Genomic DNA, 14166 nt, shown 5'->3' with positions numbered 1-14166 from the left:
AAAATAATTCCAAGCCATCAGCGTGGACGCGGATACGTTTTTCAATTGTTACCTGCGCAACATATGTAAGAGTGTAAATAGTTTCAAACAGAAATAAAATGTTCTTTGTAGTTCTCTTGGTTTTCACTTTTGTTTTTAGTAGTAAGTCAGTGACGAATTGTTAGTTTGTCCTCAAAGTGAGGATATGAATGAAGATGGTATATAAGTTGATTGCGAAAACAATTGACTAAAGAAATTAACAGATTAGGATTGGCAATTTTGCTTGAAACCTATGTTCTGGAAGCAAGGAGTAGAAGGGTGTCTTGGGAAAACAAACTACTAACTACTTTACTAACAAAACATTTCGTAATTGGCGACTATTTAATAATTTTAATATGTAAGTTTTAGGGTTGCCATATACTTGTAGATATCGCCAATCGCTTTAAACAGTTTTTTTTTTTTTTTGTGGACGAAGTGGAAAGTAAACAAAAATCAGTCAACCTTACCAATCTCCCAACTGTCGAAATATCTCGTATCCCCAACGTTTGTGTAGCTTTTTAGACACTGAATTCACTTTGGCGGTTCTGCCGGTTCTGTTACTGATATCTGGAATTTATTGTTAATTTCTGTTTTTCGATGGCAACAACGAGTGTTTTTAATGCGGTTTGTTTTTCTTCGTGTTTTTCCGGCAGGTTTATTTTGCGTAAGGACTTGGGTAATTTTGTGGTAGTTTAATGCGGATTAATAAAATATTTTTGCACAAATTTATTTTCAAATTCGAAGATAAAGACTAATTGCTTCATTTATTGTTTTCAAATTTTGAAATGGATAAACTATTTAAAATAACATTTTGTAAGTTAATGAAATTTGAAAAATTGCTTTTTAATGAAAAAGGTAGGATTTCTGAAATATTTTTAATAATATTTGTTTTTTCAGGGCTCTCAGTTTTTCAAATCATAGCAAGTAACCGTGTTTTGGAGTTGAGTGATAGGTAAGCTCCTTTTTAAACCTTCATACATTTGAATATCAGTGGTAAAATCTCTCTGAAATATAAAGAGATAAAATTTTGTTGTTAAATGTTTCTGCCTATTGAAAGAAACAATCAACTTAGACGGTTGAATTTTGTCTCTGTACCTTTTGCTTTTGTTAAGCGTGATGCAGTTGAAGCCTTTCGTATTCAGTTAATTAAAGCCATGTTTGTCACTGGTTATAATGTAATATGAAGTGAGAAACAAGTAAAATTTAAATACACTTTTCTTTACTGTGAAACTTGTGGTTAAAAATTTTATTTCTTGCCTTCATTCTGTTTCATATGCAGAAGTAGTTTGAAATTAGTCATTTACTTTTTATCGATTAAAAAAAATATCTTTTATTCACAAAACTTCCTTGCTGCAAGCCATGAAGCAGAGGCCAATGTTGTTAATTCCATTTTTTTTGTTTTTGTTTTGTATGTTTTCTGATTTCTATAAGCATTTGTAAACTACAGTGAAATCCCGTTACAATAAATACTAATGCAACAAAATATCCACTTGAAAGAAAAAGATTTTCAGTCCTGAATTAATTTCCTTTACATTGCTTAAATTCTTTTTCTATGGAAATACCATTCGGCTGAAAAATATTTGTGATCCCTTGAAGTTCATTAAAACAGGATTTTCCTTCATACAAAGCAACAAGTTGTCATCCTATCGATAGAGTTAAGGCAGGTTTGTATACAAATTCTAAGCATCTTGTTACAGCATCCGGAGACTAGTTTTTCAATTGTTTTGAGCTTGTCAGTCTGAAATAGTCACAATAAAGCTGAGATTTTTTTGCCATCAAAAAATATCAAGAAGCATTCAACCGTGCATATAATAAAAGTTTGAACAGATCTAGGTGGCTTTCAGGTTGCTAAACATAGGTTAGTTTCACCAAGGATGCCATGTTTAAAAAAATTATCACCTCATTGCTGAAAAAATTAATTTCAATTTTGCGCAAAAATTCGGATGTCGCCAAGGGGGGGGGGGGGGGTAGATCACATTTGAGCCAAAAAGCAGGTGTCATTGCATAAGGCCGGAAACCGTAACAGCATTGGACATTGACTAGGATTTTTAGTGCCATACTGAAGTTTATTTATTGTTTTGTGAGTGATTGACATTTATTTTCTGTTTTACATTAATAATATTCAAAAATTGTTTTAGGTTAATATTAAGTCTCCTAGATAAATCAAAACGAGTGACAAACAAAACAAGCGGAATGATTTTAAATAAAGGAAACATGCTAAATTAAAAACCGGAGAACAAAATAGAGTCTTCAAAAAGTTTTTAAAGCGTGATACATATTTTTAAAATGGGCAGCTTCAAAAGCGTAAACTTTCAGCTCTTTAGAATGTAATCCAGTTACAATTTAGAATTCAAATGTTATTGTACAGTGAGGCAGAGGCGTGCACACGCGAGTCACCAGGGTACTGTGGTACCCACATTAGCTTAGAAAAAACAAGGTTAAAAGTAGAGACGTACCAAGTACTCGGTAACTACTCGGTACTCGGCCTACTGGGCCAATTTGCCGAGTACTCGGTACTCGGCCAAATTCTGATCAGATACTCGGCCAATACCGAGTAGTTGCAAAAAATTGAATATTGTCCAAGGCAGATACTAAAATTTATAGAAAAAAGAGCAAGTATTATATTCTGCAAACATTTACAATTAAAATTTATAAGTCAAATTTTAAATTTTGAGAATAATGAAGTTTGTAATGCTTTAATGGAATAAATCTTTATTTTAATGTCCCCAAATTGATAAAAATTATTTATGTAAAATTATGCAAAAAAAAAAGTATAGAAAATATGGAATTTTTATGTTGAAAATGGATTTTTGTTACAAACAAAATTTAATTATAAAAAATTATGAAAATACCTTTGCTTAAAAAGTAAAAGGAAATAAAACAATGTTAAAAGCACAGTGCAGGAACACTGCAGACATGTGTTTTGGCATTGCAAGGAATTCCTTTTTCAATGCACAACATGGGAGCTCGTGGATTTAAAGGCATCCGACAAAAGTCGGATTTTTTTGTCGAATGTCTTAACATTCTTTAGCTCACATGTTATGCACTGAAAAAGACATTCCTTGTAACGGGGGGGGGGGGGGGCAGAAACACATGTCTGCAGTGTTCCTGCACATTTGTTGTATTAAAATTATTTATGTTTTGCGGACTAAAACTATAATTGATTGGTATAAATTTGTTTTAATTCCAACTTGATTAATCATACCTTTTATTTATTTATTTTTAATTTTAAAAATAATTTTTTTGTAAAATTTTTGACACAAACAAAATTGTTTATATAATGCATAAATTGAATTTCAGCAGGAATTTAGTGTTAAAAACTATTATATGGACAAGGAGATCTATACTACTATTCGGTTAAGTTCAAAATTCATCACATGTGTGTCGGTGGTTCTTCATAAAACATAATTGGTACTTGGTAACTCGGCCGAGTAGTGAAAGGCCGAGTACTCGGTAACTCTGTACTCGGCCGAGTAGTAAAAGGCCGAGTACTCGGTACTCAGCTACTCGGCGAAAGTGCTACTCGGTACGTCTCTAGTTAAAAATTTGGAGTACCATATTGTTTTGCTGTGGCTGACTGGCAAAAAAGCTTCTCCTAACCAGCTTCTACATTACACACACCCAGCTTTCATCATTTGTTTGTATGCATTTCATTTATAAATACAAATACAAATGTGACGACCAGCAACAGGCTCTGGGCCCAGCTTGGCTGGTCCTAGTCAATTAATTATTCCCCAATGAAGATCAATGGCCCTCTTAAAGCTATCCACTCCCTTGCTCATTACCGCCTCTTCCGGTAAGCTATTCCAAGTGCCCACGAATCTGCTAAAGTAGTAGTTTTTCCTGATTTCCAAGTTAGCCTGAGATTTATATAGCTTTAAACAATGACCCCTTGTCCTGCTTTCCCCGCAAAAATTTAATCCATTTACATCTTTCATTTTGATAAATTTAAATAACTGAATCATGTCCCCTCTGACTCTCCTTTGCTCCAGGCTATACATGTTAAGCCTATTAAGTCTGGTATCATAATCTAAATCTGAGAGTCTCCTTACTAATTTAGTTATCCTTCTTTGAACCCTTTCCAATACAAAAATATCTTTCTTCAGATAAGGCGACCAAAACTGAACAGCATACTCCAAATGAGGTCTTACTAAACTCCTATATAAAGGCAGAAGAACTTCCTTAGATTTGTTTGAAATAGATCTATTGATAAACCCAAGCATTTACAGTGCTTGGCTATGACAGTTTATAAAAAAAAATGTTTTTTGAAACAGTGCTGCAGAGAGGAAGAACTAATGCTTCAGGAAATCAAGTCAGGTTCTAAATTTGAATAGGAGCTCTTTCTGATACCCTGCAAATGAATTTTTACCCCCTTTTTATATGAATGAAGCTCAAAACATTTTTGCACTTAGTTAAAGGAACATCATGCTTTTCATAAAAGAAAAATAAAGATGGTCGTGTGATAATTAAAGGTGCTCAGTGGCGTACCTATGGGGTCTATAGTGTCGCTGGTGAACTTAAAATAGCAACCTCTCTCCATACTGTTTCAATTCATTATTGAAAATAACATTAGGTATTCATTATGAAATATTAGAACCTAATCGTAAGTAAAATATTCACGCAGAAGTAGGAGGATCCGGGTATTTCATTAGAAAAGTCTCGAAATTGAAGTAATAAAAACTCAGTTTTGGACTATTTTTTAATACTGTTAGATCTCGGGAGGGGAGGGATTCAAGATCCCTGCCCAGGTAAATTTTGCAATTGAATTACCTTCACCTACTTTAAACGGGGGGGGGAGGGGGGGGGCTACAAGCATTCTCTCCCTCTAATTTTCGAAATTATAGTTCAAGAAACGTAGTTTTAGGTGATTTCAGGTGATGTTAGAGAGGAGAGATTCAAAGCTCTTTCTGGAAACTTGTCGAAATTGGAACTCCATAAATGCTATTTTAGCGGACCTTCAATAATGTTCGGGGAGGAGTTTTCCCCAGAAAATTTTTGCACTTTTCGTGTTAAAAACACAGGTTTAGTCTTATCTTTTGTAATATTTCTGGGAGGAGTTTGCTTTTAATTTGTAATACATATGGTATTATGTTTGAATAATGTTTAATAATATTTCTTTTCACATTCAGAGTTGAAATGCCATCCCCTTTTCCAAAACGAAGGATTATTTGAGACGGAAAGTCGTCTCCGAGGCTGTCCATGAATTTTTCCACCCGCTAACATTACCAAAGATCTTCAAAAAATTGCTCTTTAAAAGCTAACTTCGAAGATTTTTCGGGAGAACATCCCCCTCTCACCAACCATCGTTGGAAAATCATCTTGAATTTGGTTTTAAGTTCTTCGATCATTTCAAAGATGTTCCGACAGAGCGCCTTTGAATCACACCCCACATCATCAAAGATCGTCGAAAACTGCAATGTCAGAGCAACAATTTCAAGCAATTTTTTTTTTTGGGGGGGGGGGGGTCTTTTCCTTACACCCCCTCACCCACTTCTCAACATAATCGAAGATACTTGTTGCGTTTTTAAAAGTTTCAATTTCGAAAAATGGATGGGAAAAGCGTCCCTGAAACTTTTCCCATAAACATTATCAAAGACAATCTAAAATGCATTTTTAAATACTAAAATTTCAAAAAATTCTTGGGGGAGAAACCCCCAAACCCCCCCCTCCCATGTCCGAGTAAATATTATACTTACGATCAGGTTCATATTTCCAATTCTTAATTTTAGTTTTGACTCACTGACTCCATTTTAAAATCCTTTTTTGAGAAAATTCAGATACCACCAATGTCCTACACTCACCTAATAATGTCTCCTTGCCACCCTGCACCCCTTTTCTGGTGGTTATCTAAACCCCCAAGCTCCCTGGTATAGTTGTACCCCTGTTACTGAAGTTCTGCGCATGCCCCTGTAGTGAGGAACTCAAATGAGTGAATGTGATAACACCCAAAGGAAATTATTCATGCTATCTATACCTATAAGTCAGAGGCTCTTTTGGATGTGAAGTCATCCTGGGCTTTTGAAACTGGCTCATGAAATCTGTTCAAAATCAACTGAATCATGAATAGAAAGGCTAAAAAGTGATCAGAATTAAAGCTTTCTCATAAAGTATGGACTTCGCAACTGCATCAGATCAACATAAAGAGAACAAGTATTGTTTGGTGGCTGTAGGTTTAATGGGCTGAAAGCTTAGTAAAAAAAAATCTCAATTACCCTTTGCATTGTGCCACAGCCATATGTTGAAATAACGTGGCCGCTCCTGTGGGCTTAAGATTAAAAAAAAAAAGGTTTTTACTTATTTTGATAAGTGCCCCCCCCCCCCCCCCCCAGGGTTGGCAAAAACCCGGGGTTTTTTAAAAAGCCCATGGACCCAGGGTTTTTGGGTTTTTTTTTAATAAAACCGAACTAAAGATGGGTTTTTTAAAAGAAATGTGGGTTTTTTGTCTTTTTTTAGGGAAAATGTGGGGTACTTGTAGCATATTGTAGCGTAAGTATATGGACAAAGCGCAAAAATTGTCTTGGGGTACAAAAGCTGGAAAACTAGTTAAAATTCAGCGTTTTCTGAAGAAAAGTATAAAAGAGGACAAAACCCAAGAATGGTGAAGTTTCAGATTTTTTAGTTTTCATGATTACCTACAGTTAAGGCAAAGTTACTTCTCGAGTGAGAAAATCTATTGTTCATTTTTAATTGCTACTACTTTTTTTTTTTGCATTTTACTTTCCTGTATTTCATTTTGTTATGCAAAACTACTGTAGAACCTCGAGTAGTTTTTACTCCCTTTTTACTGAATTCCAGCTTAATCAAGATATTTCTTTAAATTTTATGTTGCCAGTTTTTCTATTTCTGTGTGCAAACTAAGAAATATTAAACTTTTTCGTAAGATAATGAAAATACTGTACATCCTGTTCTGTTTTCTGCCCGACTGTTTGAAAAATCTGTTAATTTTTAAAATATACCTTGTGTTTATTTGAGATTTGCAACGTGTTTGTTTGCAGGAAATAATTCACATGAAAGCCTTTTAGCTAGGGTAGTTTCCTCTGCACAATCTGCAAATATTGGGAAAATCAGACGTGACAGGACTTAGTCAAAATAATTTGAGTCCATTTATTTGTTAGTTAAAGAAAAAAGTGAAATATATTTATTTAAAATCTTTGAAACATTTTTTTAATGCTGTTAAGAGTTGAGAAATCAAATACTATTTCAAAAAATTCATTTTTTATGTCCAATGTCTGTGGTGAAGAAGAAATGAAAAAGAAGTTTAAATTGTGAAAGTATTTAAATTAATTTTTTTAAAAACTTCTCAGAAAATTAAAAAAACCCAAAAGTGGGCTAAATAATGGGTTTTTTTAAATGGTTTTTTTCAAAAAAACCCATTGGGTCCGACCCAATTGGGTCCAATCCGGCCAACCCTGCCCCCCCCCCTCCATAATCATGTTGCCCTGGGCTATAGCACGGTAAGCCCATATGTAAATATGACACTATAAAACTATAAATAAAGATGACAGCTGATGAAATGGTTAAAGCACAAGAAATTAAAGTTTAGTGCCCAGCAAAGATTCAGTCATATAGATATTGAATAGCTAAGCTTTAGATTCGATTTCAAAACACGGTTTTCATCAATAGAGCACAATTAATGCAAGATTGGGGATGGGGGAAAAAAATGAGAGAATTTATTTGGAATGTTACCTTTTTTTTTTAAAAAGTAAATGACCCTTTGAGCAAAATATGACTGAATAATGAAACAACTCAAAGAAGATAGTTAATTTATTCTGCAAGTAAAGATGCTCTGTTAACTGAACCATGCTTATCATTCAAGACAAATCATGCTACTATTTATTTCCCCATTTTCTACTATATTCTCCCTTACAGATGTAACTCATATTTATATCATTTTACAATTATTTCATCTGCATTGTCATCATAAGGAAATGCTTTAAAACTTCAAAGAATGAGAGAGAACAAGTTGTATGAACTTATAGGGCTATGAGTAAGTCGAAGGTTGACTAATGAAGGCAGGACGCAGCGTCCTCTTGTGTGGGGGAACACTATATTTCCTACCAAACTTTATTATACTGAACTTTTATTCAATCATGAACTTGTTTGATTGTTCCTACTGATATTTCTAATTAGTAATAGGTGATTTTTGAATATTTTAGATTTTTAGAAGTCAGAAATAATGGTGTTTGGCTTGTAATGGTTAGTATCATATTTTTCTAATAGTTCATATTTTGCTTTAGTATTTCAATTATTGACTTAATCACTATTTTGTCACAATTTTACCTTTAGGTTTGTCTATACTACTATTATAAAGAGGAAAGATTTGTTTGTGAGTTTGTATCGTATAGGCTCTAATATTACTGGACCGATTTTAACCACTTTTTCACCATTAGAAAGAGAGTATAGTTTATTTCAAAAACAATTAGTTAAAAAAAGTTATATAATGTCTTATGTGATTTTTAGTGCTTTTTACCCAACAGACCCCGAACCAATTGCGCCAGACAAAAAAAAATTTGTACTAAAATGTAGAAAATTTTATTTTAACTATGATGAAAAAAACAATTTTGCAGATAAAGCAATTTTTTTATTATTTATGAAATTTTGAAAAACCTTTATTTTGCATTTTTTCATGCATTTAATTTTGTAATTTGTTTTAATTTTAAATAGTTGTTTGGCAACAATTGTATTTATTTTTCTCAAGGACAACACATTAAAGGTTTGTTTAAACCAGAGACTAATAATTACTTTTATTATTAGCCTATGTTTTTTTTTTTTATAAATTGGCAACATTTGTGTTTATTTTGTAAATTTGTGTTTATTTTGTAACTGTGCGTAAAAGATTAAGATCTCAGCTTATGAAATATTAGTCCATGGCGAGGAGAGCCAAAATACGTTGTCTTACAAACGTCTTTAGCCAACACAAATACATTCGACGGTTTTCCTACACATGAATATGCAACATATAGTTGCCCACAAGAAAAACAAGGATTTTTCAAATCTAAACATTTAATGGACATTGTTTGGTCTTGAGACTGATTTCATAGTTATAGCGAACACTAAACTAATCGGGAAACTGTAACCTTCTGAAGGGTATCGTAGATTCTGACGGTATCATTGGATTACCCCCCGAGCCAACAAGACATCTCTTTAAAAACCCTTAATAAGGTAATTATGTGACATGATATAATAATAATTACATGTACTTGTTTTAATTAAATAGTTTTGAACAATGAAGCAATAAATTGAAAAACAGGAATAATATCACCGTATCACTTTTATTACAGAATACCTGGTTAAACATTCACATCTTCGTTCGTGAATTATAATTTCATTCAGTAAATTACCACTCAGTAGACAGGGCTAAAGCAGAAATACATGAAATACACCGCCAGCTCAGTCATTTCCAGCCGAGGACTGCAGTTTCGTGCTTATTATTAAGGGGATTACAGAAGTATAACTTCAGTCCTGGAGGTCGTCATGTTCTTTTACAACTAGCATCTATGTAAAAAAAAATGGTCCCCATGACTGGTGTTCGCCTACCGTTACCCCTTAAATAATTTGCTACAATGAAATATAACAAAAACCTTAGCCACAGCAGCACGTGGATAGGTCAGCTAGTTTGCTTATAATTTTTATGATGACATCCCATTTAGGTTTTTTTTTTCATGTGTCACTCTCTAGGGGTTGATTCAGAGACAAAGTATGTCCTTCACAAAATTCTCTGCCCTAAAAGCAGTGACGTCACATAATTTCATGTTTTTGAAAAATTAGGACTTTCCATTAGCATAGCTAGAAATACCTTCTGGAGGGGTTTTTTGATCAAAAATGTTTTCTGCAGTTGTTTTTTTTAATCAAAAATACCTTCTGGGTTTTTGATCAAAAATATCTACTGGAGGGAATTTTTTGATCAAAAATATCTTCTGAGGGTAATTTTTTGATCAAAAATACATTCTGAAAGGAGTTTTTTGATCAAAACAGCCCTTTCATATGCATGAACTACTGTATTATAATTTGCATTTATGTTAAAACCAACGCCTCTGGGGAGGGGGGGGCGGGTGTTACCCCCCCTCGTTGCGCCACTGGATCTTTCCCAAAATTTCATTAGTAAAAACAGTTTTTTCATCACTTTTAAGATATCGGTAAAATATCAGTAAAAGAACCGCTGCCTTCCAATTCATTTTCAGTGAAGTAAGTCCTTTAGGCCAAAGGGATTTCAGATTAGATTTATGATAGCTAAACTTGTTGTATACAATATGACAGGCTTTTTTTCTACAAAAAATGTGTAGACGAAAAATACCTCAAAATAGTTTTTTTTTTTTTCACAAAGAGAAAAAGGTTTTTTAAAAAAAAAAATTCTGTAATTCAACACAGCAAAATGTTATGATTTTCTCCAGAAAGTTGAGAGCCAACTTGTGCACAGGTTTTCTATTTTTCCCCTGATTTTTCCACTAAAATTAGGCGAATCAACTCGTGTGCAAATCTGCTTATGCACTAGTATATACAGTATAACTTTTAGTGTTTCAAAATGAGATTTCCTTTATAATTACTGTATATATGGATTTATGTATTTAAAACTGAATAGCTAATGTATTTCAATGCCTTATATTTCAGTTCTATGCCCCTTGGTGTGGCCACTGTAAAAACTTAGATCCAATATGGAACCAAGTAGCTCAATCATTAGTTGATACTAACATTAGAGTTGGTAGATTAGATTGTACAAGATTTACAAGTGTTGCTACAGAATTCTCTGTATCAGGCTTTCCTACAATATTATTGTAAGTATTAACTTTACTGTATATTAAAATACACATGTTTATTGATACTACCAGGGGCCAGAGTTATTCTAAATTTCCTAATTTGTGACAGGATAAAGTTTTGAAAAAGATTTATCTTTTTGCCCCGTTTCATTTAAAATATTTCATATATTATTTGTAGGATTTGTGTCTGTGATAATTTGACGTAAAACTATTCTTTAGAAAAACTCACCATATTAAAGTAATCTTTTTTTTGTGTGTGTGGGGGGGGGGGGGGGAGAGGAAATGACCAAGAACAAAGATTTTTTCCCTTACATTAAGTTATAATATTATATTTCCCTTACGTTAATTATTTGATTTCTAAAGGGATTTTGTATCAGATAAAAGTTATATCTTATATGAAATGATATAATAATAATAATGAAAATTTTAAATAAAAAAAAGTGTATTGCCTTATCTGTTATGAAAATTCATTGATTTGGCATTCAAAAAATATAAGAAATTAGTATTAATTGTTCCTAAAATTCTTGTAAAACTGCTGATCCTGACAAGAATATTTTTCTGAAAGACCTGCTTTTAACTCCTCATGTATGTAATAGCCGATTCACTGATTGAGTAACGCTCCTGACGTCACCCAACAATGAAACTCTCTTGATGGCATGATAATTAGATAATATTTTTGGGTAATGTTTGAAATGCAGGGAAATGCCTTATTTTGACAAGGCTGAACTGGATCCGGTAACTTAACTCTTTCACTGGTAAATTTTCATTTTAGGAGAGTGAAGAAACTAAAAAGTGGTCAACAATGAACACTATCTACTGGAGTTTAGGATTAATCCACTGGAGTTAAGACTAAGACTTCAACCATCAAAATATCACCAAACAGGCAATTGCTTCATTCAATTGTGGAAGCAATTTTCACCAGTCATATCTTGACGGGCAATTTTCTAGTTACTGAATAGTTGTTATACCATTTGTTTTTATCAATGTTAAAGAGAAAATTTAACTTAAAAAAAAATAATATGTGGTTGACATGAGACTTATACTGTTTTGAATGGGATCATGCCCAGATTTTCAAATTATGGGCTCCCCTGCAACAAAATCTTTAGGGCCCCTTCCCAGAGACTAGCAGTGTATATTTGCAAATTTAACACGTCTTAGTGCAAGTTTTTTTTCTTTTTTTTTTTCAATTTCATGGGCCATTAAGCCCTCTTTAGGACATGCCCCCCCCCCCTCCGTATTGTGGGGTCTGTGGGTATGCAATTCTGGGCCTTAATGGGATTGTAAACAGATTTAAGACTTTTTCAAGGCCAGTTTTTTTAACCCTCCTACTGTTGAAAAATATACCTCATTTAATATGAATTGAACATTATCAATGTTAATATTCTTGTATTATATACAGTTCAGCATTTATTTCCCCTTTTAAAAGGTATGCACTCAATATATCGCCCCCAAATACATCAGAAATTTAAATGTTTTATTTGTGTGGTACAAAACATGTCCCTCACTCATGTTTTATTTATAAAATCAAAACTATTGAATATGTGTTTTTGAAATATACCTACAGCTTCAAAAAAATGTCTTTCGAGAAAAATTAGCGAAGACCAAAAATTGAAATTACTAGTCACTCTGTGCAATGAACAATAATGTCAATTGATTGCATTCTGTTATCTTTTTGTTGGAGACATCAAAATTTTAGCATTACAGTCAAGTGTCTTCTGAGTCGGAGGGATTTTAAAGTTTATTTGGTTATTGCAGGGAACCAACTCATTCCAATGCACTTTTTTGAGTAAAAGTAATCGATAACCAATTACATATGCAAGTTTATGAATACCCTTCAGCTCAAAGGTGATTTGGATCCAAGGTGACTTGGACTGCAAAGGATTAATTTTTTTTTTTTTTTTTTTTTGAAACATATTAATTATGAGTAAAATTTATTTGATTGTGTTACTTGACTTATGTTATTAGGGCGATTCTACCGTAATGTGTGTGAAATTTTAATGCTATTTTTCCTTTTTAAAATTCTTTTTTCATTATAGCTCAATATCAAAAATCAAACATCTGTTAATAGTGTCTTATTTTACATACTTTATAAAACTTTAAACAATTACAAACACAATATAATTTTCTCAGTTTTTCATAATTAATTATTGATTTTATAAAACTTGTAACATGTGTGACAATTTAGGATTTAAGTTGTCACACATTACAAGTTTTATAAAACCAATAATTACTTTAAAAAACTGATAATAATTAAATTGTGCATATTATTGTCGTATAAGACTATATAAAATAAGATAATAATCCATACTTGATTTTTTGATGCTGAGCTAATGAAAAAGAACTTTAAAAAGAATAAATTGCCTAAGAATGTCACATAAGTTACGGTGGAATCGCCTGTTAGTCAAAATCAAGGATTTGGTAGTAAATCTCTTATACTTTTATTCTTGAATCAATGTTGTTTTCAACAAAAAAAATTGGATAATGTTAAATTTTATTTCTTCTTAGCATTAAAGGTCACAGAACTGTTGAATATCGTGGAGATCGAGAGAGATATGAAATTGTTGAATTTGCAAGACGCATGGATGGGTATTGTTTTTTTTTTATTTCCTTCATTGGAATATTTGTAGCTAGATTTCATTTTTTTGATAGTATAAATGTATCACACATATGATGTCTCAGTGAATATATCCCCTTTCATCTTTCAGCCTACAGTAACATATAAGCATAGATGCCAATTTTCTGTACTAGGATGTATTTTCATCTTTTAGAAAAATAGGCCCATAGATTTCTGTTTTTCAGTTAATTGCTTTCTTTGGTTAAAGAAGCAAGTTGCTTTGGAGAAGAAGCACTTTTTTTACTGAAAAGTATTTTTTGTTAAAAATAAATATCTTTAGTGCTAGCCATGAGTAAATCAATTGTTTTGTTATTTATTTTGATTAAATTTGCATAAAATGATTATACTTTTCATGTAGGATCTGTAATTCGGCAACCATGATACCCGAACAACTTATTGCAGGAATTGGCTTTTACTAGTTTTGGACTTATTGCCGAAAACTTCATCGTGGCGGGTTTCAAAATTTATTCAATTTCCCTATGGGAATTTTAGAAAGTTTGTAAAATTTCATTAAAATAATTATTTTATGAACTCCCATACATTAGTCAGGCAATTCAGGAAAAAGAGCAATTGTAAAGCTTTGATTTATGGAATAATAGAAGATGGGAAAACTCTAGTTGAGACAAATTCAACTGGTCAACATCATAGTTCTGTGATTGGGATCTGCATAGCCTTCTCAATGCTGCCCTGTTAGGTTTGTTCCAACTGCAGTGGTTTGATGATGTTCTTAGCTTTCACAGCAAATGATTGTACTTTTAGTCACACATCAAATTTTCATTG

General features: G+C 32.6%; 1 protein-coding gene across 1 annotated transcript in view; it reads left to right on the top strand.

Annotated features, from left to right (window-relative positions):
* Positions 1-672: 672 nt before the first annotated feature.
* Positions 673-14166, top strand: part of LOC129229314 (protein disulfide-isomerase TMX3-like) — a 49804-nt gene continuing 36310 nt past the window's right edge. Inside the window, exons 1-5 of the mRNA XM_054863600.1 lie at positions 673-831; positions 916-970; positions 8175-8214; positions 10627-10790; positions 13278-13358. Coding sequence (XP_054719575.1) covers positions 804-831; positions 916-970; positions 8175-8214; positions 10627-10790; positions 13278-13358 — 368 coding nt within the window. The 5' untranslated portion in view covers positions 673-803. The remainder of the gene's footprint in view (positions 832-915; positions 971-8174; positions 8215-10626; positions 10791-13277; positions 13359-14166) is intronic.

Source organism: Uloborus diversus, chromosome 9 (genome assembly GCF_026930045.1).
Source record: "Uloborus diversus isolate 005 chromosome 9, Udiv.v.3.1, whole genome shotgun sequence".
NCBI lineage: Eukaryota > Metazoa > Arthropoda > Arachnida > Araneae > Uloboridae > Uloborus > Uloborus diversus.
Note: the sequence above shows the minus strand (reverse complement) of the source record. Positions and strands in the feature narration are given on the sequence as shown.